This window comes from Lathyrus oleraceus, chromosome 3, assembly GCF_024323335.1.
Source record: "Lathyrus oleraceus cultivar Zhongwan6 chromosome 3, CAAS_Psat_ZW6_1.0, whole genome shotgun sequence".
Classification (NCBI taxonomy): domain Eukaryota; kingdom Viridiplantae; phylum Streptophyta; class Magnoliopsida; order Fabales; family Fabaceae; genus Lathyrus; species Lathyrus oleraceus.
In genome coordinates this window covers 478,886,831-478,911,640 of record NC_066581.1, presented here as the reverse complement: position 1 = coordinate 478,911,640, position 24,810 = coordinate 478,886,831, and the positions used below count along the sequence as shown (strand labels likewise).

The 24,810-nt window shown below is 34.1% G+C and overlaps 1 protein-coding gene across 1 annotated transcript; it reads left to right on the top strand.

Moving 5' to 3' along the window:
* The first annotated feature begins 17,595 nt into the window (after positions 1-17,595).
* LOC127128822 (CASP-like protein 4D1) lies at positions 17,596-19,168 on the top strand. The gene is made up of 3 exons (XM_051058186.1): positions 17,596-17,856; positions 18,134-18,269; positions 18,748-19,168. Exons 1-3 carry the CDS (start codon positions 17,648-17,650, stop codon positions 18,949-18,951), a joined length of 549 nt encoding a protein of 182 aa, XP_050914143.1. The 5' UTR covers positions 17,596-17,647; the 3' UTR covers positions 18,952-19,168.
* The last annotated feature ends 5,642 nt before the right edge of the window (positions 19,169-24,810 follow it).

Sequence of the window (24,810 nt, the reverse complement as noted above, 5' to 3'; positions counted from 1 at the left end):
TATAAATTTTAATTTATTTATTATGTGATACAGATATAAAAAATAATAACGATTTTGGTTATCTGTATGATATAAATAAATTTTATTTATATAAATAAAATAGTTTTAATTTAATGATAAATAAAAATAGATTTGAATTTTAATTGTATAATTAAAATTTTAAATTAATTTTATTTGTTAAAGCTCATTAAATTATAATAACTATTTTTTATAATTTAGTGACTCATGTTCCATTTATTCATTATTTATAAATAGTATTTATTTAGTAATTCACGGTTTTTACTTAATAGAATTTATTTATAAGAGTAACATTTTTTTAAAAGCCCATAAATTATAAAATAATTTTGGTTGATATAAGTAAGAATAATTTTTATTTTTTTAAATGATGAAAGTAAAAATAGAAATAGGTTTAAATTTTAATTCAATTATGTGACTAAAATTTAAATTAATTTTTATTTGTTAAAAGTCATTTAAATTATTCATTATTTATAATAATATTTGTATTTAATAAATATTTATTTATAATAATAGATATTTAAGACCAAATCCAAACCAAAAATATATAAATAATCATAGTATTATTTATCATATGATGATTTTGTTTTATAAAAATAATTTTGGCTCTAATTTAATAACAAAAATTTTAATTTTAATTGTGCAATTAAAGCTTTAAATTAATTTTATTTTTGGTTTATTATTAAATTGCATTTTATTATAATTTAGAAAAGTGAAGTTTGAATGGGTATTCCATGCCTCACGTGGAATTTGAACTTTTGAAATACCAGCCCATGCAAAATGTTAGAGCTAACTCTCCTAAATTATATGGTGAGATCCTAAAGTATAGGAAGGGATCCAAATATTTAGCAAGGTTAAACCCTAATCCACACAATTATAAATACTTCATATGGCTGCAGCGAGAGAAAAAAAAAGAGGAAAAGAGGAGAGATCCAGCAGAAGAAGATACACAAGGCAAGGCAGAGACAAGAAGATTCACGGGCAGGGAAAAGAGAAGCAACCATAAAGCACTCATAGCCTGAATAAGAACAACACACATACAGTGAGCAAGCTAGAAGAATTAAATCCCCAGTAAGTGTTCATTAGGGAATTTGCATCCAGCATGATTACCTTGCAATACTCCTTAATTCAGGCATGAATAATATTGGTTTAATATATATATTGAGATGATGTATTCATGGTTTGGTGGATGTTGATATTGCTTTATTCAAGTATGCATCTGTTCTTGATATGTCATAGCATGTTGGAGAAATTCTGTTTGCATGATTAAAGAATTATATCTGCCATTTAATTATCATTATATGAGTGTTGTTTCTAGCATGATTATGTTTATTTCACAGGTTATTATTACATAATAATGATGATGATGATATAATGGTGATAATATAAATCCTTGGTTGTCTTTAACATGTATGTGTCAGGTTTATTTTATCATTATCACTTGCAGTAAAGAGAACTAATACATGAGTAAAATAATATAAGCTTCTTGATTTGTGCATGGCTATTTTTATTATTGCATGATGATTATATATGATCTTATTTTATGTGTGTGGTTTGATATAAGATGAAGTTACAGGTTTGTTATATTCACATGAAAGAAACAGCATGAGAAAAAATAAAGTAGTTTGCCGTAAGAGAGAAAGATGTAACATGCATGGTGGTGTTGTGTCAAAATGGAAAAATCCATGTAGAATTAATATATATTTTAATGAAGGAGAATAAATAATGAATGAACTAACATGGCTCGTTGGTAGCTCCCCCCTCACTGCAACGTAGAGGTCCTGGGTTCGAGCCCCTAGGACCTATTTTTTCCATACTATGAATATAACTGTGGGTAACCCTCTCTTTGTTGCCTTACGATATTACGGTCATGTCCTGCGAATGTGGGGATACCCTTAGCAAAGACCCTTTCGATTAAATCATCATCATCCCTAAACAGATAAGTCATAGTCCCTCGATGACCCTTCGTTGTAGCCTACGATTAAATGATGATCGTCTCTTCGAATGCTAAGGTATCCTTACAAATGTTGCCTTCTATGACCAATCGACGACCCCACGATGTCCCTTTACATCCAAAGGCCTCTAGGGTAACCCTCTCTTTGTTGCCTTACGATATTACGGTCATGTCCTGCGAATGTGGGGATACCCTTAGCAAAGACCCTTTCGATTAAATCATCATCATCCCTAAACAGATAAGTCATAGTCCCTCGATGACCCTTCGTTGTAGCCTACGATTAAATGATGATCGTCTCTTCGAATGCTAAGGTATCCTTACAAATGTTGCCTTCAATGACCAATCGACGACCCCACGATGTCCCTTTACATCCAAAGGATAAGACTACTTACTTCTCAATAGTAAGGACAGTTTTACCCTCCTAAGGATAGGAAATACCTATAAAGACCTTGGTTAGGGATAACTCTTAAATGCTTGTTCACAGCTTAAAATACTTTTCACACCTCACACTTTTCAAAACATCTTTTAGAAAATCACCACTTGGTATACATTCGCACCAGAATCATCGCCGAGTTATATTTTTCTAAACATCTTTCAAAATCAAACGAGATAAACACTTTGTATACATTCGTACAAGAATCATTACAAAGTTAAACTCTCCTTTCAAAATATTTTCTAAACACACCATATTTCTCAAACAAGGAAAACATAAGTGAGTTAAGCAATTAAGAGCCCATGGATAACCATGGATACAAAGGGTGCTAACACCTTCCCTTTGTATAATGTACCTCCCGAACTCAAAATCTAATCAAGGTCTTTCTTGTTCTTTTCCTCCTTTCCTTATTGGATAAAAGAAAAGTCAATGGCGACTCTTGCTATCCGTAACATAGCTTTTCAAAACAAAAACACAAAGTCAGTTCACCGTATCACAGAACCCTAGAAATCAAAAAGAAAAATGAGTGATACAAATATTTTCTCGGGAAAGTGAGGTAAAATCAGGGAAGTGATTTGCAGAGAAGAATGAAAATGAGTGAACAAAGAGTTGGTATTTAGTGGTGTGATATTATGAATCAATTAATGTTTTGTTTCACCAAATGAAATCAAATTAGGGTTATGATGTATCAGATGTTTAATAACAAATAAAAATAATAAATTGAAAATAAACACACAAAAAAGTCAAGATAATTTAATGCCAAGTAGACTACCACATATGCACAGTTTAACTTTTTTTCCCGCAAAATTTAACAAAAATGACCAATTAGACTAACAAGACCATGTTTTAGGGACTAACATGTAAATTTTTTTAGATAATGGACTAAAGTGAAACATTAAATTAATTTAAGGGACTAAAACATGTATTAGGCCTATTAATTATTGACATTACTCCCTCTATTTCCAATATTTCTATATTCCTTGCGAATACCCCAAGAAAAATACCTTCAACATATAAACACCTACAACATGTGAAAGTTCTCCAATGTTGAACTCAATGAGTTTTTTCAATTCACACCCAACATTTGTACTTATCATATTGAATTCAAATGTTCCTAAAATGTTTCAACAATCCTCCACTTGAGTTTTAAAAATATTTTGAAAGTGTGGCAAATGCTTCTTTAAAGTAATACATCAACAAAAGGGTCAACAAACTTGAACCTTTGCATAATTAGTAAGATTTACATTTAACGAGAGTAAATGTTATCTTTAACTAACATCAAACCCTCATACAACTTTTTGTTATGGTGTATTCTCAAAAATCTAGTGATTTTATGGCCATACATGTCTATCTCAATTTAGTGAACACTCTAGGAATTTGTGCACGAGATTCCATAGAAAATGGATTCACTTGTACATTCACAAAGTGAGTTTATAAAGAGTACTTTTTTAATTTGGTACTCCATTTCACATAGAGTATATGTCTCATTAAGAGTTTATATTATCCCAATCTCTCATTTTTTTAAGAATCGTGCTTGTTTAACTTAAATAGCATTTTTATTTCATATAACTTCCAAAAAAAACTTACTCATTTGACCTAATTCTTGGGATCTACTGTCTTTTAGGTTGGGTTACTATTATGACTGACTCATTGATCTAGTGGATATAATCTCATCCATTTGGATGTGTTTTCGAATTTCTCTCCAGCTACTCCTTTTGTCAAAGGGTTATTGATCGGTCACCATTTCCATTGAATTCCCGCCGTTAATCTGACATATTTTCATCACTTTGGTAAGATTTAAGTTTGTTTTTAGTTGCTTTGGAGTCATTTATCATGTTTTGTTGGTTTGGTATCGCATTGCATTCGATTACAAGTTTATGTCAAAAAGATCTCATTTATGCTTCGTTTGGTAATGTCATTGTTACAGGCCATTGCACAGGTTTAAAAGCAAAAATGGTGAAGTTATGGATACTCAGAAAGGCAAAAATATGAAGAAACAGCAGGTCAACACAGGCACCCGTGTGCCACAACACTGCCCGTGTTGTTGATCAGGCAGAGCAGAATGGGAGCAGAAAAACAGAGATCAACACGGGCACCCGTGTGCCACCACACGACCGTGTTGATTAAAAGAGTGCATTAACAGGGGCACCCGTGTGGAGGAACACGGCCCGTGTTGTTTCCTCTGTAGCTTATGCTGAAAATAATTAAAACAGAGGATCAACACGGGCACCCGTGTGGTGACACACGGCCGTGTTGATTGGGCGCAGCTTGGAAACCCTAACTTTTGTTTTGTGAACCGATTCTGCTCATTAAGGGTAGTTTGGACCTTTTGCTTGGAAGAGATTCATCTAAAGCTATAATAAGGCTTGGAAGAGAAAGAAGAAGGCACTTCTTGACGGACGAAAGAAAACATTGCATTGGAGAAGATAGCGAATACGAAGGATTTGAAGACGGCGATATTCAAGGGCATCAACCATTGAAGATCAAAATCTCCTAATTCTTTGTAATGTCTAATCTTTACATTATGAGTTCTTTAAGTACTATGAGAGGCTATCCCCCTGATTCTAGGGGGTGGTCCTGATGTTATCGCATGTTATGAATTTGAACAAATGATTTCTTGAGTACAATGTTACGTATTTCAATTCAATTGTGTGATGTTATTATGCTTTTGTATCGGACAAATACAAATTGATCTATGACTTTCAATAACAGGACTGTGATTGTTAGGGGTTTCACACAATTGGGTTTATGAATGCATCATCTAGGACTAGTAACTTTCGTAAAGCACCGTAAACCTTGATATTTTGTATGATTAAAACCAATGATTAATTGAATGGACATTTGAGTAAGAATTGGTAGTTTAATAGTTTCTTCCTTAAGGACTTAAGTAAGAACATTCTGAGGTTAGGTGATTGAATGTTTCATATGTATTAAAGAAATCTTGACTGAATTCATAACCGGTTAACTCAACCACTCACCCTAGCATCTTTTATCTCAATCAATTATTTTTACTATTTTTGTGTTTACTATTTCAAAACAACCAAACCATTATCTTTTTGTTCTGATAGAATCAAATTAAGATAAGTATTTCCTACGCAATCCTTGAGATCGATACTTGGAAATAAAACTCCTTATTACTACATCGGTAAAAATAGTACACTTGCTATTTTTCCGATCAGTTACTTAAGTTTTCATAAATGCAAACTTTATCCACTCTAACATTGTTATGCTTGTGATAAACTTTTCATCTCTAATTATTGTAGAAACGGTTCTCAATTTTTGCAATAGTTGTTGGACTATCACAATGAATCAATATAACAAACCTAGGTTTTCCCCAAAGAGGAATATCTGCTAGTAAGCATCCCAACCAACTTGCTTCATCATTAGCAATTGCAAGTGCTATCATTTCTTATTCTATAGTAGATTAAACAAAATTGATGATAGTCAATTTATTCGAAGAATTAGATCAAAACAAGTGAAAGATGAGCTAAAATGAAGAAGAAATACCAAAGGGAGCAAAAGAGGCAACTTTCGAGAAACAATTGGGTGAAAAAGGAAGTAAAAGAGGCAACTTTTGGGAAAAATCACACGCTTTGTTGCTCGTCAACCAAAATTTTATCTGTGACAATCTTGTTAGTCAATTCTAATATTTGTCTAACTTGTGTATGCGAGGTAAGGCCTCAGCAAATTTTTCTTTTGACGCAGATCCCGAAAGAACTCTTCGCGCTAGACTAAGACAAGCTAAGCGAGAAAAACTGGAAATAGCAGAAAAAGCAGAGAAGGAAGTTGTTGCAGTGCACTCAGAGAATTAAGATTCAGAAGCAGAAACAACTCCCGAGGTCATGGCTGTAGAACCACCACCACCAGAGAGACTTCTCGGTGACTATGGTGGAAACAACACTGCGGGTGGTCGTATGACAATTGTCAACCAACCGGTTAATGTAGAACAATTTCAGCTACATCCCAGCACAATTAATCAACTCGAAAGGCGGTCCTTTTCTGGAAGAGTGAATAAAGATGCCAACAAGCATCTCCAAAGGTTTTTGACTATGAGCACAACGCTGAAAATGCCTTGACATAACGAAGAAGCAATAAGGCTTCGTATGTTCCCATTCACTTTAGCAGATGAAGCCGAAGAGTGGTTCTATTCCTTACCTGCTGGCAGTATCACTACATGGGAGCAGATGGAAACAGCATTCTTGCAGGAATATTTTCCCACATCTGTGTCACTGAGAAAAAGATACGAGATCCTTAACTTCAAGCAGAAGGAGGGTGAGTCACTAGGAGATGCCTATAAAAGATTCAAGAGAATCCTAGTGGCTTGTCCTACTCACAACATGGATGAAACTGAGCAGATGCAAATGTTTTTTAATGGTCTTCAAATTCAAACGAGACAAATCCTTGACTCAGCAGCTGGTGGCTCAGCTAACTTTGCAACAGCCACCGGTATGAAGAAGATAATTGAAGCAATTGCCTCAAATGAGCATCTGGAGTTGTATGATAGGGTGTCAAGCAAATCTACGGTAATTGATTTGAAGCTTGAAACAAACAAACAGGTAAAAATTGAAGAAGCAGTTGCTACAGAGGTGGAGAAAAGGTTGAAGGCACTAAACATAGGTGCTCAGAAAGTGGCTCAAGTACAACAGGCACCAAACGATGTGTGTGGCATTTGTAATGGACCACACAATACTGTTCATTGCTTTGCAACACCACAGTAGATAGAAGATATCAAGTTTTTAAATCAAAACAATCCCTACTCCAACACCTACAATCCGGGGTGGAAGAATCACCCCAACTTTGCTTGGAAAGATCAGAAGGGGAATGTGCAACAGCAGGTACAAGGCCAATATCAAAACCAATATCAGCAGCAGCAACAACAGGTACCTAAGAAGGCAGATTGGGAGATTGCAATTGAAAAGATGGCAGCTCAAAATATGCAATTTGAAGAAGAGACTAGAAACAATCAGAAAAACACCACTGCCTCCCTAAAGAATCTTGAAGTTCAGCTGGGGCAGATAGCACAGCAACTGGCAAGTTCTCGAACACCAGGTTCCCTACCAAGTGAAATAGTTCAAAATCCTAGAGGGAAGGAGAATGCTAATACTGTCACGACGATAAAGAAAAAGGCTGCTAAAAAGAAAAAATTATATCACCGAGCGAGCCGACTAAAGAAGAAACTATAAAAGAAACTAAATCGGTGATTAAGTTGCCCTACCCTCAGAGAATGACAAAGAAGGAACCCAGTGAGTCAGACTTGGAGAAATTCATGACAATGTTCAAAAGGATTGAGGGTCATATGGCCTTGTTTGAAGCACTTGAAAGGATGCCCATGTACAAGAAATTCGTGGAAGAGGTAATGGCTGAAAAGAAACCAACCACTGAAGAACAGGTATCTGGTAAGGAACAATATAATGCAAACTCCCTGGAGTAGAACATTCCTAACAAACAGAAGGATCCAGGAACCGTCACAGTACCATGCACAATCAAAGAAAGAACCTTCAAAAAGGTACTAATAGATTCGGGAGCTAGTGCGAATCTGATGCCATTATCGGTCTATCACAGGTTGGGTATTAAAAACATCAGTGATATAAAGACCAATCTGAAGTTTGCGGATCACTCAAGAAAAGATGCATATGGTATAGCGGAAGATGTGCTGGTAACAATAGCGGACTTGACTTTCCCAGTCGATTTTGTAATCCTAGACATACCTGAAGACAAGGAGGCACCCATCATCTTGGGTTGACCTTTCATGAAGACGAGTCGATGCAAGCTCGACATGGATGAGTGCACGTTAACCTTGAAAATTCATAACAAGGAAATAACATTGAATGCTATTGAAGACCAGGAGAAGGAGGAAGATACAGAATCTCAGTATCAAGTAGGCTTAATCAGGACATTGAATACTATCAAAGTCTCACCTCTACCAGTAGCCACCCTAAACGGAAAGATTCCTAACACCGAAAGGAAGGTTAAAAAGGAATTGTGGCACAAAGGAGTCCACACGGGTAAAAGAGACAACGCCCGAGTTATAGACAAGAGGTGCAACAAGGTTTTGAACCTGAAATACCCCCCATGATAAGGGAAATGAACCGTCGAGCCATGCGACGTTAAACGAAGCGCTTCGTGGGAGGCAACCCACGCGTTTGATTTCTAATTTATTTCGTTTTTATTTTTCTTTGTGTGTGCTAAAATTTTGTGTAGGGGAGGAGGAGAATTAAAAGGGCAAAGTCACAAACACCTCAAAATGGAAGGAAACCACACAAGTGCAGTAAACCAACAGTAGTCGCTGTGAGTCCCCTTTGTATCTGGATTTAAACATTGAGGTCAATGTTTAGTTCAGGTGGGGGGGGGGGGGGGGTTCCTTTCATATTTTATTTCCATCGCTTTTGTTTTTGTTGTCGTCGTATTGTTTTTATTTGTTTTCGTTGTTTACTTGTGTGTACAGAGTGATGAGAAATGGTTGGACGAATCCGGGATCAATGGTAGTGGATGAAAGACACCCCTCATACTTATTCTGATAAGGCACCCCGGAAGTTGATGCAACCATGATAAAGTAAAGTCGGACACAATTTGGTGACACCGGACCAAGAGAGCGGTATGGAAAAACCAAGTCAGAAAAGAACCACATAACACGAGGAGGCTTCAGAGCTTGCAAGCTAACCAACATGGTGAGATCACAAAAAGCCAAACACTAAATATCAGCATGAGAGTTCATCCAGGTATGACTTTATCATTCTGATTTTGCGTATGTCCTGTTGACACGTCACAGCATGACAACACACACTGAGGCAAGTTGTTTGTTTAGCCAGGGCCTTTCTAACCATCCCTGTCTGTATGTTTCCCTTCGTAAACCCCGTTGAGCCTTAGCCATTTTATTCATCGTGGAACCCATGTTAACTTTTAAGCATTATTCATCATAAACCCCCTGTTAATTTTTAATCATTCATTTCCTTTTGTTTCATAACTCGGTATGATTGTGTGAATTGCAAGATGTGCAATAAAACTAAGTTTGGGGTGGAAATCTTGAAAGAGAAGCAAGTGCATAATAAGAGATCATACAAAAAGAAAAATAGTATGTATTTTCTTTAAAAGGAAAAAAAAAAGAGAAAAGAAAAACAAAAGAAAAAAATGCACTTGCCGAGACTTAAGACTCTAACACATATAAAATGCTCGGAAAATTTGAGTAGAAAAAGAGTCAAAAGAGTGAAATTAACCCCCAGAGTATACGTGATGCACGAGAAAAAGAGAAAGAAAAATCACACAACATGACTACCGAGTTCAAAACCCTTTGTTATCCAATTTTTTGTTTATCCCACCGTACCCAAGCCCCGTTACAACCTAAAAAGACCTCGAAAAGTGTGTGGAATCTGCTGTGGTAGTGACATTAGAATGTATTCAAAGTTAAGAGTTTGGTATTGCATATTGTGCTATGAGTGTATACACCTAACCCTGAGAGATATTGTGAGTGAGTGAAAGGCTTGTAGGTGAAGAGGTTTCTGATGTGGAAATGTGGTAAACTGCCTGAATCGGAGAGACCTGAAACTCGATTGGAAAGGAAGAACACAAATGGTGAAAGACTAGGTTGCGTTGTGGAAAAAGAATTCAGAGGTGACCTTTGTTTGGACTCAATACATCACTTGAGGATAAGCAATGAGACAAGTTTGGGGTTGTGATCGGTCACCATTTCCATTGAATTCCCGCCGTTAATCTGACATATTTTCATCACTTTGGTAAGATTTAAGTTTGTTTTTAGTTGCTTTGGAGTCATTTATCATGTTTTGTTGGTTTGGTATCGAATTGCATTCGATTACAAGTTTATGTCAAAAAGATCTCGTTTATGCTTTGTTTGGTAGTGTCATTGATCCGCGGTCGCTCGCAGATCAAAAACGAGTGGTTTTTGTAAATATGTAATATAGCGACAATGACTCGAAATATCGTCTCTCAAGGATTCTTGTGGGAAAATCAATAACAGTAATAAAATAAGGGGGGGTTTGGTTTAGGTTTCCGATAAAGAAAAAGCACTTAAAATAATTGATTACTGAAATAAGTTGTTGTGAAATAAGCGATTAAAGTAACGGATCCACTGCCTCGGTTCTTACTAATCATCGACCGATGAAAATACAATTTCCCAAGCGGGACTTCTATCCTATTTGATGAAAAAATCAGTCAACAAGCGTGGAAGATTTTATGAGAACATGTTCCTATTGCCGGATTAAGCATACGGTAAATGATAGAGCAAATTAACAGTTAAGCAGAGTTAATCTACGATTAAAATTAGGAACACAGATCACTCAAATTAAATCAAATACACTATATGATAATTGAATTAAGCAAACAACAATCACATGATATAATTGAAAGGAATAGAAATTAAATTGTAAATATCATAACAATCTCAAAGTTTGAAACCTGAGTACAGTGAATCCGTCCAAAGAGGATTAGTTCTCCATGAGTTTTCAAGCTTCAACAATATTTTTTTGTGTGAATAGTCCCCCCATGAACAGTACACACGTTCTCCTTAAAAAGATAAAAAGTGGATCCGGTTCAAAACCCAACTGGGTCGAAAATATAACCCAGGCCCACAACATGACCCAACACTAAAATAAAATTCTAATGCTGTAACTTGAAACGAAATTCTGGAATTTTGAGCTCCGAATCTGACTTTGACTCCAACACAAAAGTCGTAGCTCTCTCTCTTAGCTTTCCGGCGATTTTTAGAACGCCTCAAACGGATTCCCGGAACTCCAGTTATGATCGTTTCCGCGCAGACTGCTAAAGCTGAAAAATAAGTGCGAAAATTAAATTAAACTAAAAATAAAATAAAATATGAAAACATAATAAAATATAAAAATAAACAAAATAAAATAAAGAAATGCCTAAGTAAAAAGTAGGAGAATTGTGCATAAATATGCACTTATCAGTCATTGTTACAGGCCATTGCACAGATTTAAAAGCAAAAATGGTGAAGTTATGGATACTCAGAAAGGCAAAAATATGAAGAAACAGCAGGTCAACACGGGCACCCGTGTGCCACAACACTGCCCGTGTTGTTGATCAGGCAGAGCAGAATGGGAGCAGAAAAACAGAGATCAACACGGGCACCCGTGTGCCACCACACGGCCGTGTTGATTAAAACAGTGCATTAACACGGGCACCCGTGTGGAGGAACACGGCCCGTGTTGTTGCCTCTGTAGCTTATGCTGAAAATAATTAAAACAGAGGATCAACACGGGCACCCGTGTGGTGACACACGACCGTGTTGATTGGGCGCAGCTTGGAAACCCTAACTTTTGTTTTGTGAACCGATTCTGCTCATTAAGGGTAGTTTGGACCTTTTGCTTGGAAGAGATTCATCTGAAGCTATAAGAAGGCTTGGAAGAGAAAGAAGAAGGCACTTCTTGACGGACGAAAGAAAACATTGCATTGGAGAAGATAGCGAATACGAAAGATTTGAAGACGGCGATATTCAAGGGCATCAACCATTGAAGATCAAAATCTCCTAATTCTTTGTAATGTCTAATCTTTACATTATGAGTTCTTTAAGTACTATGAAAGGCTAAACCCCCTGATGCTAGGGGGGTGGTCCTGATGTTATCGAATGTTATGAATTTGAACAAATGATTTCTTGAGTACTATGTTATGTATTTCAATTCAATTGTGTGATGTTATTATGCTTTTGTATCGGACAAATACAAATTGATCTATGACTTTCAATAACAGGACTGTGATTGTTAGGGTTTTCACACAATTGGGTTTATGAATGCATCATCTAGGACTAGTAACTTTCGTAAAGCACCGTAAACCTTGATATTTTGTATGATTTAAACCAATGGTTAATTGAAGGGACATTTGAGTAAGAATTGGTAGTTTAATAGTTTCTTCCTTAAGGACTTAAGTAAGAACATTCTGGGGTTAGGTGATTGAATATTTCATATGTATTAAAGAAATTTTGACTGAATTCATAACCGGTTAACTCAACCACTCACCCTAGCATCTTTTATCTCAATCAATTATTTTTACTATTTTTGTGTTTACTATTTCAAAACAACCAAACCATTATCTTTTTGTTCTGATAGAATCAAATTAAGATAAGTATTTCCTATGCAATCCTTGAGATCGATACTTGGAAATAAAACTCCTTATTACTACATCGGTAAAAATAGTACACTTGCTATTTTTCCGATCAGTTACTTAAGTTTTCATAAATGCAAACTTTATCCACTCTAACATTGTTATGCTTGTGATAAACTTTTCATCTCTAATTATTGTAGAAACGGTTCTCAATTTTTGCAATAGTTGTTGGACTATCACAATGAATCAATATAACAAACCTAGGTTTTCCCCAAAGGGGAATATCTGCTAGTAAGCAGCCCAACCAACTTGCTTCATCATTAGCAATTGCAAGTGCTATCATTTCTTATTCTATAGTAGATTAAACAAAATTGATGATAGTCAATTTATTCGAAGAATTAGATCAAAACAAGTGAAAGATGAGCTAAAATGAAGAAGAAATACCAAAGGGAACCAAAGAGGCAACTTTCGAGAAACAATTGGGTGAAAAAGGAAGTAAAAGAGGCAACTTTCGGGAAAAATCACACGCACTGTCGCACGCATGATAGGTCCATAATTGTTGCTTCGTGCGCGTGATGGCCCATTTGTCTGACGCATATGATCCATTTTGAGCTCTTTTTAAGGGGAATTTTTGCACTGTGATAGGGGTTACAAAAATTGGAGAGAAAATCATGATTTTGAGAGTATCAAGGGTGATTTTTATGGCATCGAAAGCTATTAGAGGTCATTACTTTAAGGGAATTATATGATATTTTCACCTATCGATTATGGTATTGTAATCTGAATTATGAATAGCTAAGCGCCTCTAGGTTAGGTTGTGTTATGATGAACATATTTCAATATTGTTGAGTAGTATGTTGCTTTGACGCTGAATGAACCTTTTGATCTATAATCTTATTCAATTGCTTATTGTTCTTAATGCTTTTCAATTGAGATACTCTTTTAAATTGATTTTGGGCACATAGGGAATACTGACCATTAGTCTATATGTTGGACCTAGGGAATTAATATTTTGTGCATCTCCTAATCCTGCTTACACTGGTGGACTAGGGATAAGAAGCTTCGAGTAATGATTAGTGAGCTATTTCGCGAGAGATCGGTTATAGCAGCTTTATTCCGTGGGGTTATAGTCAAAAGATCATTCATATAGAGCATTAAACATCAACAATAGAGAAATAAGGGATTCTAAAACACAACCTGGCCGTTTTTGTAATTCTGTATAATCTCTTATTTACTTTTCGCATTGCAAACTCGAAAAATCCCTTTTTTATTTTATTTTCTATATGTTGCACACATTTTGTCTTATTTGAAGGCAGTCCCCGTGGATTTGATCTTTTTATTACTACGATATTATCGGTACACTTGCCAAGAAGTCATTAAAAATCATGTTGATTATATAATAGCTAGTTTCTTTTAAATCATTTGACAAGGCGTTCCAATCAACATCATTGTACACCTTAAGGAGAAAGGGAAACTTTAGATAATTTAATAATATGAGGTTTATGATCCTCTTATGTACCTAATTACTCTTTCAGTGGTTTGTCAATGCTCTATAGTCGGTTTTGTTATAAACCTGCACAAGAATCCTATAGCATTAGCAATATTAGGTCTAGTATATTTATTGGAATATATAATATTTCCAATGATGCTCGCCTATTTAAACTGTCTTACGCTATCACCACTGTTATTAAATAGTTTAACACTTGGATAGTATGCGAGAAAGTAAGTTTACGATAAAAGTAATTATATTTATCTAAGATGTTTTCAACATAATGAGATTGATCCAAAAAATAACTCTCTTTCTTGACCTAGTAATATTAACCCCGATGGTTACACTCATTTCTTTGATTCTTTCATAAAGAAGTTTTTACACAACAATTATTTCACATTATTTACTACACGAATGTTTGAACCAAAGATGAGAAAGTTGTCCACATATAGACATATGATAGTAAAAAATTATTTTTAAACATGTAGTAAATGCAATTGTCACTTTCATTGACTTTAAACTCATTTTAAATAGTCAAGTTTTCAATCTTTCATTCCATTGTTTAGGTGCTTATTTAAGATCATACACAGATTTATGTAACTTACATACCTTAGTTTCTTATCCATGAACTACGAAGCGTTTAGATTCTTCCATATAATATGTTTTCTTTTAAATCATCATTCAAGAGAATCCATCTTTTCGTTTATGTTCTCCTTCCTTAAGTCAGCGTCCAGAGAAGACATAGTTTCTTGGAGTTTTGTCGGATCCTCCTATGAGGTATAGACTACATAGTCATATCCATGACCTTTAGCAACTTTTACTATCTTGCTTATTCAAGGTTTTACTTCTTCTATTTGTTGATTACATGGTTCATGATCATGAGAATGTGGCTTGTTCTAGTACCCTAATATTTGTTACTTTAAAAAGGAATCTGGTTTCATACAAGTTAACATTATTTAGATTTATAATTACTTTATCACTCATGTCATAAAACATCTACACTTTGTTGTTTAATGCATACCTTATGAATGCATGTCCATATGATTATGATTTCAGGAGAATATGGTGTAGTAATTTCATATATAATTTTGCGTAGCTTATAAACTTCATTAAATGAATTGGATTCATACTTTGTGCCTCTAATCAGAAGAAACCTCTTAATATTTATACTGAATTGATTTTATATTTATATTACAAATATTTTAAACATTGAATGTGTCTCGCTTTATATTTCAAAAGATATACATATATATAGTCAGAACAATCGTCAATAAAAGTGATAAGTGTCGTTTTACCTTTCTAATTAAAGTTTCATCAAATTCACATCTATTAAAGTGTATCAAATTTAAAGGTATAGATTCTCTAATAACTTATATGTTAGCTTGACAACAAAAATCACATTTTTCTATATCGTTAAGAGTTAATTTCTTATCCTCAATATTTGGTATGTTTTAAACATAGAACGATGGTAACAGATATGGTGGGAGGCGACAATGTCTATCTACCATCCAAATAATCTATCAACAAGGTTTATCTCACTAATTATAATTATAGTTTCTCTTTAGTTGGGTTACCTATGTAGTAGCACTTGTCCTATTCCCACAGTTGCGGAGTTGTTGAAATAAATGAATTGTGAACTACTAGGATCATTTTTTTAAGAGGTGATTGTTGCCTTAGAGTGTGTCATTCTTGTTGTGGTAAGCATTATTATTCCTACTCATGTTGCAATCTAATTATTGAAGAAATTTTGTGATGGATGACCTTTTAGAAGTTCCTAAAAAGTGTGTGAATAGAAACAGCGTCAAAAGAGACTCATGTTGGTTTGTAGAGACAATCAATTGTAGTACCATAGGATTTTGTTATTTATCTTTGAACCATATATGTTTTTTGGGAGATGATTTTGTGTCAGACCGACCGCATACTCAAATATAGTAAAGCCCAATCATGATGAGGCTAATCCAAAATGTGTGTGTCAAAACATTAAGGACTCATGGTGCTCACAACTGGGAGACCTGCACTCGATCTTCGCTCTCGAAGGATTGTCAACTGTCAGATATAATCGGATAGCCCCCGTGTGAGGCTTTGGATCACATGGGAGAGGCTCTAACCCATCACGCTATTTAAAATTCAACACACACCATCTCAAGTATTCTCTCATTCACACACGCAAACTATCTTTTCACTCATTCATTGATTTGAGTGTTTGAATGATAATCCTGTAGGTTCACTCTCACATTATTGTAATTAGGGGTGACAATTAGATCCATTAAGACAAAATCCATCCAATCCATCCACCAAAAAATTCATCCAATCCATCCACTACATAAAAATTAAGTTAATGGATTGGATTAAATTCATCCATTTATAAGCATGGATTGATTCAATCCATCCAACACATTTTAATGATTCAATGAATTTTTTTTATCTAATTTTAAAAAAAATGATTTTTTTCAAATATTAAAAAATTATTTTTTTGAAAAATACAAAATTAATTATTTTTTTTCGAAAAAAAAATCGATTTTTTTAAAAAATACAAAAAACTGTTTTTTTCCAAAAAATTTAAAATCATTTTTTTGGAAAATACCAAAATTCGATTTTACTTTCGAAAATGTTATTTTTTTACGAATATAGAAAAAAAATGATTTTTAAATTATTTTTCCCAAAAAAAAAATTTCCAAAAAAAACTGAATTTTTTTCATTAAAATACAAAAAATTATTTTTTCAAAAAAGTAAGTGATTTTTTTCAAAAGAAAAAAAATTGAAATTTTTCAAAAATACAAAAGTTAATATATTTAAAAAAACTATTTTTTCAAAAAAAATGGACGGATGGATATCCATCTGATTAAAATATGATAATAGATGGATTGGATGGATTTTATTCTTAATGGATGGATTGGATTTGATATTTTTAAAAAACTTTTAATGAATTGTTAATGGACTAATGAATTGTTTTGATCCATCCATTAACGATCCAATCCATATCCATCCAATCCATCCATTTTACCATCCCTGATTATAATTGAAGTTCATTCCACTATATTAGAACTAAAGTTCATTTGATCTCCACAAATTTTCGATTCTCATACAGAACAAATTATATATTTAAACATCAACATTTAATAATTAAAAAAAAAACTTTTTTGCAGTTTGTTTTACAACATATAATCGACCATAATTACTATTCTAATTGATTAGAAGTAAACTGACCAATCATATACTAGTTCTCCGGACCCTCCAAACCTCCACTTCCAACCCCCCTAAAACTTATACAAAATCCTTCAAAAACAAAATTCCAAGATCCCAAACCTGCGTTCCAATCTCTAAAAAAAGTCATATAAAATGGAAGTTGCATAGTAACTATTCTCAGAAGACACAAATGCTACACCTATCTTAATGGTCAACCAATGTGAAGTCAATGTAAATCAAAATATGAGCTTGCATAGAAATTTTTTAGCAACCACAAATTCTAGTCAATAATATAAGCACGTTGTAATGCCACCATTTTCAAAAGTCACCCATTTTTATTGTATTCAGAACCATTCATATATCTACTTGGCAAGTTGACTTTGCACTTATCTTAATAAATTAAATTAATCAATTTCATGTTATAAAAGGCCACAAACTCATCACATTTTTCATAGAAACAAAGTTTATATTTTAAAGCTAAGAATTAAAAGGTTTTGAGATGGAGAATAACACAAAAACTATAACTACTACTACTACAGCTAGTACACCCTCAAGCTCAACACTTTCAAGAACTGTTGTTCTAGTTTTGAGGGTGTTAACCTTTGTGTTCCTTCTCATTGCTCTCATAGTTATTGTTTTAACAAAGGAAACTTCAGAGACAAGTGATGGAGAATCAGAAATCAAGTTCAAAGATATTCATGCTTATAGGTGAGAATTGTATAGTTTATATAGTTCTTCAATTAATTATCTATATTGGTAAATAGTATATTATATAGCACCGACACTTCTGAAAAAATATATGTATGTGTCAATATCTAAAACTCACATCAACTCTTATAATTACGTTTTATTTATTTATCTTTTTTGAATTTTTATTGATGTCGAAATATCAATGTTAGTTTTTGTGTCTGATGTCTGTGTTATTATTATTTGTGTCTCAAAATAATGATTGATAAATTACCTCGCTACAATTTTGGAAATGTAGATACATGATCTCAACAATAGTAATTGGATTTGCATACAATCTTCTGCAAATGGCCCTTTCAATTTTCACTCTGGTATCTGGAAGTCGTGTGTTAAATGGTGATGGAGGCTATATGTTTGACTTTTTTGGTGATAAGGTACATCTATATCCCATAATAAGTCTTCAAATATATGGAATAATATTTTCTCCAATAGTTTAAATTCTATACATTATCATTGTAAGTGTAATGTAAAATATATGTGCGATTTTAGAAATAATTATAATTAAGATTAGGATAGTCTTTGAGGTCGTATTTGAGGATGTCAAGACATACTATAACATATGATTGAAAATATGTCACAATTAAACCGTCATTAAATATAGTTTCATAAATATTTATCACTGTTTATCTGCGGTTAAATATAGCTTCTAACTATTTTTTCATGGTGGAATTTGACTAATTTATACATGGATTCTAAAAATGTAAGATGATTCTGATTATTGTTATGATTAAAATCAAATATTTTTTACTAGTTAACATTTTCTATTGATTGATAATATATAACTTAAATTTGATATGATTTGTTTTTAATATATTGTGATTTTAAATTACATTTGGTTCTTTCCTTGGACAGATTATGTCATACTTCCTACTTTCCGGTTCAGCAGCTGGATTTGGTGCCTCAGAAGATTTGCATAGATTCTTCAAAGCAGCAGAACTTCCCTTAAACTCATTCTTTGGAAAGGCTAATGCCTCAGCTAGTCTTCTTCTATTTGGATTTATAACCACAGCCATAGCATCAATTTTCACTTCATTTGCTTTGCCAAAGAAAGCTTAGCTTCATGCACAAAATGCTCTATATGTCTCCTAGATCACTATTCTCTTTTACCTTCTCTAGTTTGGTTTAGTATATTAAGTTTCTTTGTTGTTCAATCAGTTATATATGTTTTGTAATATCTTCCTTCTTTTCATTTTAAAATTTATTGTCTAAGGATTGTAGTTGTTTTGATGTTTTTATAAATAAAATGGATGAATTCCTCTTTGTTTTGGTTCAATGACACCATATCTTTAATTTTGTTTATACTTTCATCAACTAATGAGTGCATAGTAATTGCTAGGACAACAAATCATAATAGAAGATTAAAGAAACGATAAAGCGCAAACAATAAAAAAGAAGTGAGATTTGGTTAGAAAGTTTGTTCAAGTATGCTTATGTCTTTAACTACAAAGTAGTTGTAGTTTGGTCATATTGATAGCAAATCGATAAGCTAAAGTTTACACGGTTATTGTTGAATTGTACTTTCTTGTGTCGAAGTAGGTTGTTCGATAGAGTAAAGAATTGTCCAACCACCTAGTATGTTAAGTAGTGTTAGTTATTTTGGACTTTTATAATTTTGGATTTTTATAGTTTTGACTTTGTCTTGAGGTCCAAGTTAACCTGAATCTATAAATAGAGGGAGTAACCCTTATTTTCATATAGAGGTGAATAGAGTATTCACAACACATTGCATTCACAGTATTTGCAGTGGCAAAGTGAATAAAAGTTTTCCACAGTCTGTGGGCAGAGAGAAACTCTGCAGAATTATATTACTCTTTTCCTTCATCGTTCTATACACTCTCTCTTTCTCCATTGTTCCTTTCTTTTCATTGTCATTGTGTGCATAATAACAATCTTGTTCATCAAGATTGATTGAAATTCTCCATAGATTTTGGGGGATTTCCAACATCTGATATCAAGAGCTCCGGTTTAATCGATTCGTGGGAAGAAAATCATCATGGCAACGAATCATCCAAACGGGCATTTTCCAGTAAATCTTCTGATTCTCAAGAACAACAATTATGAGAATTGGTGTAAGCAGATAAAGGTTGTCTTTTGTTATCAAGATCTTTGGGATCTTGTGAAGGAAGGAGTGGCAACACTTGCAGAAGTCGCGACGGATCAAGAAAAGGCTGCACATAAAGAATTGAAGAAGAAAGATTATAAAGCTCTCTTTATAATCCATCAATATGTTGATACAGATAACTTTGAAAAGGTTAGTGATGCAGAGTCAGCGAAAGAGGCATGGGAAATTCTGGAGAAATCGTTTGGAGGCGCGGAGAAGGTGAAAGAGGTGAGGTTACAAACTCACAAAAGAATGTACGAATTGCTTCATATGGAAGACAATGAAAGCATAACTGATTTCTTCACCAAGGTTACAAAACTAGTGAATCAAATCAAGATATGTGGAGAAGTGTTGACATCAAGATCTGTTGTTGGAAAGATCTTGAGGTCGTTGGCTCCTAAGTTCGACCACGTGGTAGTAGCCATAGAAGAGTCAAAAGATTTGTCAAAATTGACAAAGGAAAAACTTCAAGGGACGCTTGAATCTCATGAACAAAGAATGGCTGAAAGAACCGCAACAAAGTCGAAGAGTGATGTGGCTTTGCAGGCTCAATCATTAAAAGAAAGAAAAGGAAAAGGAAGATGGAATGGCAACAAAGGCAAAGAAGGTTACAACAATTCGACTGGTCGAAATCAGCAAGAAGGAAACTGGTCGAATCAGAGAAAACCCTGGAACCAAGGCAACCAAAGAGGTGGTGTTGCAGGTAGAGGAAGAGGTGGTGGTCAAAAGGCAGACAAGAGTCACATTCAGTGTTACAATTGTCAAAGGTATGGTCACTATTCTAGTGATTGTCCAGAAAAGCAGAAGAATCAAGAAACTTATGCAAAGTTGGCAAAACATGAAGAAGAAGAGACGTTGCTCATGGTTACAACAAGAGAAGAAGAGAGATTCAAGGACCAGTGGTACTTGGACTCAGGATGCTCATCACACATGTCTAGAAGAAAAGATTAGTTTGTCAACATAAAGCCCTCAATGAAGAACATGGTGAAATTTGCAAATGACAACACTCTAGCAGTTGAAGGTGTTGGTGATGTTCTGATTATGAGGAAAGATGGTAAGATGTCAATAATTTCAAATGTGTTGTACATACCAGGCATGAAGAGTAATTTGCTCAGCATAGGGCAATTATTCGAAAAGAACTACAAGCTGTCGATCGAAGATAAGATGATGAGAGTTCTCGACTCAAATGGAAGGTTGATCTTGAAGGCTCCAATGTCTCAGAATAAAACCTTCAAGATTGAGTTTAATGTGATGGAGCATAAGTGCCTTGCAACAGCAGCCAGCAGAGATGAATGGATATGGCATTACAGACTTGGCAATCTCAATTTCAAAGACATCAGAGATTTGAAGAGAACAAATATGGTTTCAGGATTACCAGAAATCGACATTCCAAACAAAGTGTGTGAAGAATGTGTGCAGGCAAAGTAGCATAAGAACAACTTCAGTAAGGATGAAGCAGGTCGAAGGTAATCCTTGAGTCATATACTCTGTTGTATGTGGTTCTCTCCAGGTGGATTCGATTGGAGGTAATAAATACTTTGTTACATTCATAGATGACTTCAGTCGAAAATTGTGGTCTTACCTGATCCAGAAGAAAAGTGAAGTGATCGAGGTATTTTTCAAGTTTAAATCTATGGTCGAAAGACAGAGCAGTCGAAAGATCAAGATTTTGAGAACTGGTAGTGGTGGAGAATGTAAGACCCTAATTTTGACCCTAAGATCCCTCATGGCATCATATCATTTCATTTGCATCTTGCCTCAAGGATCATAGCATCTTGGCTCCTTAACCTTTGGGTTGGGACTTGTGTGAGTTGGTTTGAAACCACCAAGCATGCTTGAATTGTATATTATTGCTTTTCTTATTTTTTTTACTAACCAAAAGCACAAAAATATGTCACTAACATCTTTTGTTTTGTAGCTTGAGCAATCATAAGATCTGAGGCTTCTAGAAGGCCCCAATGTTCATTGATATGGCCAGGTGAAGCTGAAAGCAAGCATGACAATGGTTCACAAAGCTCTCAATCATCATATATGCCTCCCAAGTATCTCAATTTGTCAATTTGATCAAAGCAAACCAAAGGGCTTGAGGCTTGTTTCCCAAGGAAACCCTAATTCAGCTATGCATTGACTGTGCCTTGCTCATGAAGCAACCTCAACCCATGATCAAATACAATCAAGGGAAGTTATTTAATTCATCATTTAATGCATATTTGAGCTTATTTGAGTGTCCTCAATCATCAATTCATCAATATTTGAGGTATGGACTTGAGAAGTTGATCAGTCAATTCATCTAACTATTTTGAAATCCACTGAGACCTAACTTTTAATGTGTTTGTCAAACGAAGATGACCCCAACAGAAACAATGTTCTTAAGAACCATATGAACAACTTTCATGTTCATAAAAAATTGATTTTAATCTTGGAAGGTCATCATCCATTTCAAAACATTATAGATCATTTTGACTGAAACCCTAATTTTAGGTCAGCTTCCCAAGGACCTAACTCACTCATTTTTTATGATTTTTAGGTGGGATCAAATGCATTGGAAAATTTAAGATGTCTAATTATTTTTTTATGTTGAATAAATTTTCATAATCCTAAAATAAATACATGTGATAATGCAAAACATTATAGGTCATTTTGGACCAAAGACATTGAAATATGAAAAAGTCCAACTTCAAGTGCCCACAACTTTCTCATCAAAAATACAAATGATGCAAAGTTTGAGTCCAAATTGATTGTCTTAAAAATATATACAACTTTTATGTTGAACTTTTTGTCATTTGGAGCTTGCATCATTGAAACAGAAGGGCTTGAAGTTGGTCCATTTTGGATTTTTTTCACATACACATGTTTTGCACCTTGAACTTTATGACCAATTTTCACTAATTTCCCAATTCCAAATGGACTTGTGTTCAACATAACAATTGTTCCTCATGTCAAAACCTTTCCAACCATTACCCACAAGGCCATGTTTTATTTTGGGAAGATCCATTTTAGAAGAGATGAAGAATCATGTGCATTTTTAGAAACCATTTGAAAACTCATTGCACACTCCAATTCCCTTTCATCTGCACGTCCAAAACTACTATGTTGATGTTAAGCTTTCCAAATCAATAGGATTTGGGCCCTCCATGCGCCTGTACATGCCCATGCATGAAGGCCCTCATCACTCATGCACATGATTTTCCCATGCTCCCATTGCCATTTGCTATATATAGAGCTGCTTGGCTTCATTCTCATTCAACCTGAAGGTGCCTTAGATGCTGCAAAATTGAATCCAAAACCTCACCTAAAGGAATTCCTCTCTTTCATTTCAAAATTTCAGATCCAATTTTCAACTTCATTGGTTGATTATTGGACTTAAAATTCCTTGGCCTTGCTTCATCTTCACCTCAAGAGCAAACTGCAATCAAGAATTGTGAAGAATCGTGCTCCATAGATCTACATTTCAGAGGTGGATGTTCAAACTTTTATCAATCGAAACTCACTGATTATTGCTTGTTTCTTGTGTTTATTGACTTAGCCGAAGTCCTCTCATCAGAGGCATTTGAATTGTGTCTTTAATTTTGCAAATTCATGAAGTTCAGATTGAACACCATGATTTTCTCTCTCTGATTTCTCCCTCTATGAGGATCTAGAGGAGGAACCAATGGTACAAGGGTGATGTACATCAGCCCAGCTTTCCAATGATATGAGGATCGTTTCATTTGGTTAAGTTTCCATGTCTGCAACTTCCATCGGAATCTCCATGCTCGCCGGAGAAGACGGTGGTGTACACCACCGTCTCCAGCGCCAGATTGAATGAGAGCCATTGGATTGAATCTCCAGATCTAATCTCAACCTTTCCTTGTTATGACTTTATTTAATGCGCAGTGTTATTAAATTGACTTAGGTCCATGATGCGCGCGCATGCCACAACCTTTGGATGTGCCAGGTCAATTAATGAGATTCAATCCAACGCGTCTGGATTTTTGTTATTTTCTGATTTTCCACTTTTATTTTGTTTATTTCCTTTTATTTCAAAAAATCATAACTCTTTCATTTTAATTCCAAAAAATATGGGACCAATTGCATTATTTCCCTTTTTAATTCTAGTTTTTGAAAATGATTTTTAATATTTTTTATTTTGTCATTTGATATTTTTTGTGATTTTTCTCTTTTCTGGTTATTTTTAATTCATTTTAAATAGTTTCCAATATTCAACAAATACAATAATATTTTCTTAACCTCTTTGAATGATGATGGATCTATGAAAAATATTCTCATCAATTTATTAATTTATTTGAGATTTATTTGAGATTTTAGTTCAATTAGGTTATTTTTTATTCATTTTTAATTGTTTAAAAATAGTTTCTGGTTTTTAAAAATGCTGAAATATTTTGTCAAACTTTGTTTGATCTTGTTGAACTTAGGATGATCCATTTGGACTTTTCAAAGTTGATTTGAAATGGATTTGGAGTTTGACCTTTAATTGTTTATTTTAACTCAAGTATTATTTTAATTTTCAAAAATACCAAAAATATTTTATTTGTTTCTTGACTTCTAAGTTTCATTTTGCTTCTGTTTACTATTGTTTGACCTTGATCCCATTCATCTTTTGTCAATGTACTTTATTTACTTCATTTGAATTTCAATTAATGTACATTCTTATTCATCTTCTTCTTCAACTTTTTTTTTCTTTTTGATCAATGAGTTAAATATTGGTGGTTAGCCTTGACACATGGGAGGCTTAACCTTCCTTGATTCAAATCTAATTCATCTTGATCAAAGATCAAGTGAATGGCTTTGCATTAAGGATAGGTTGCTTCTTG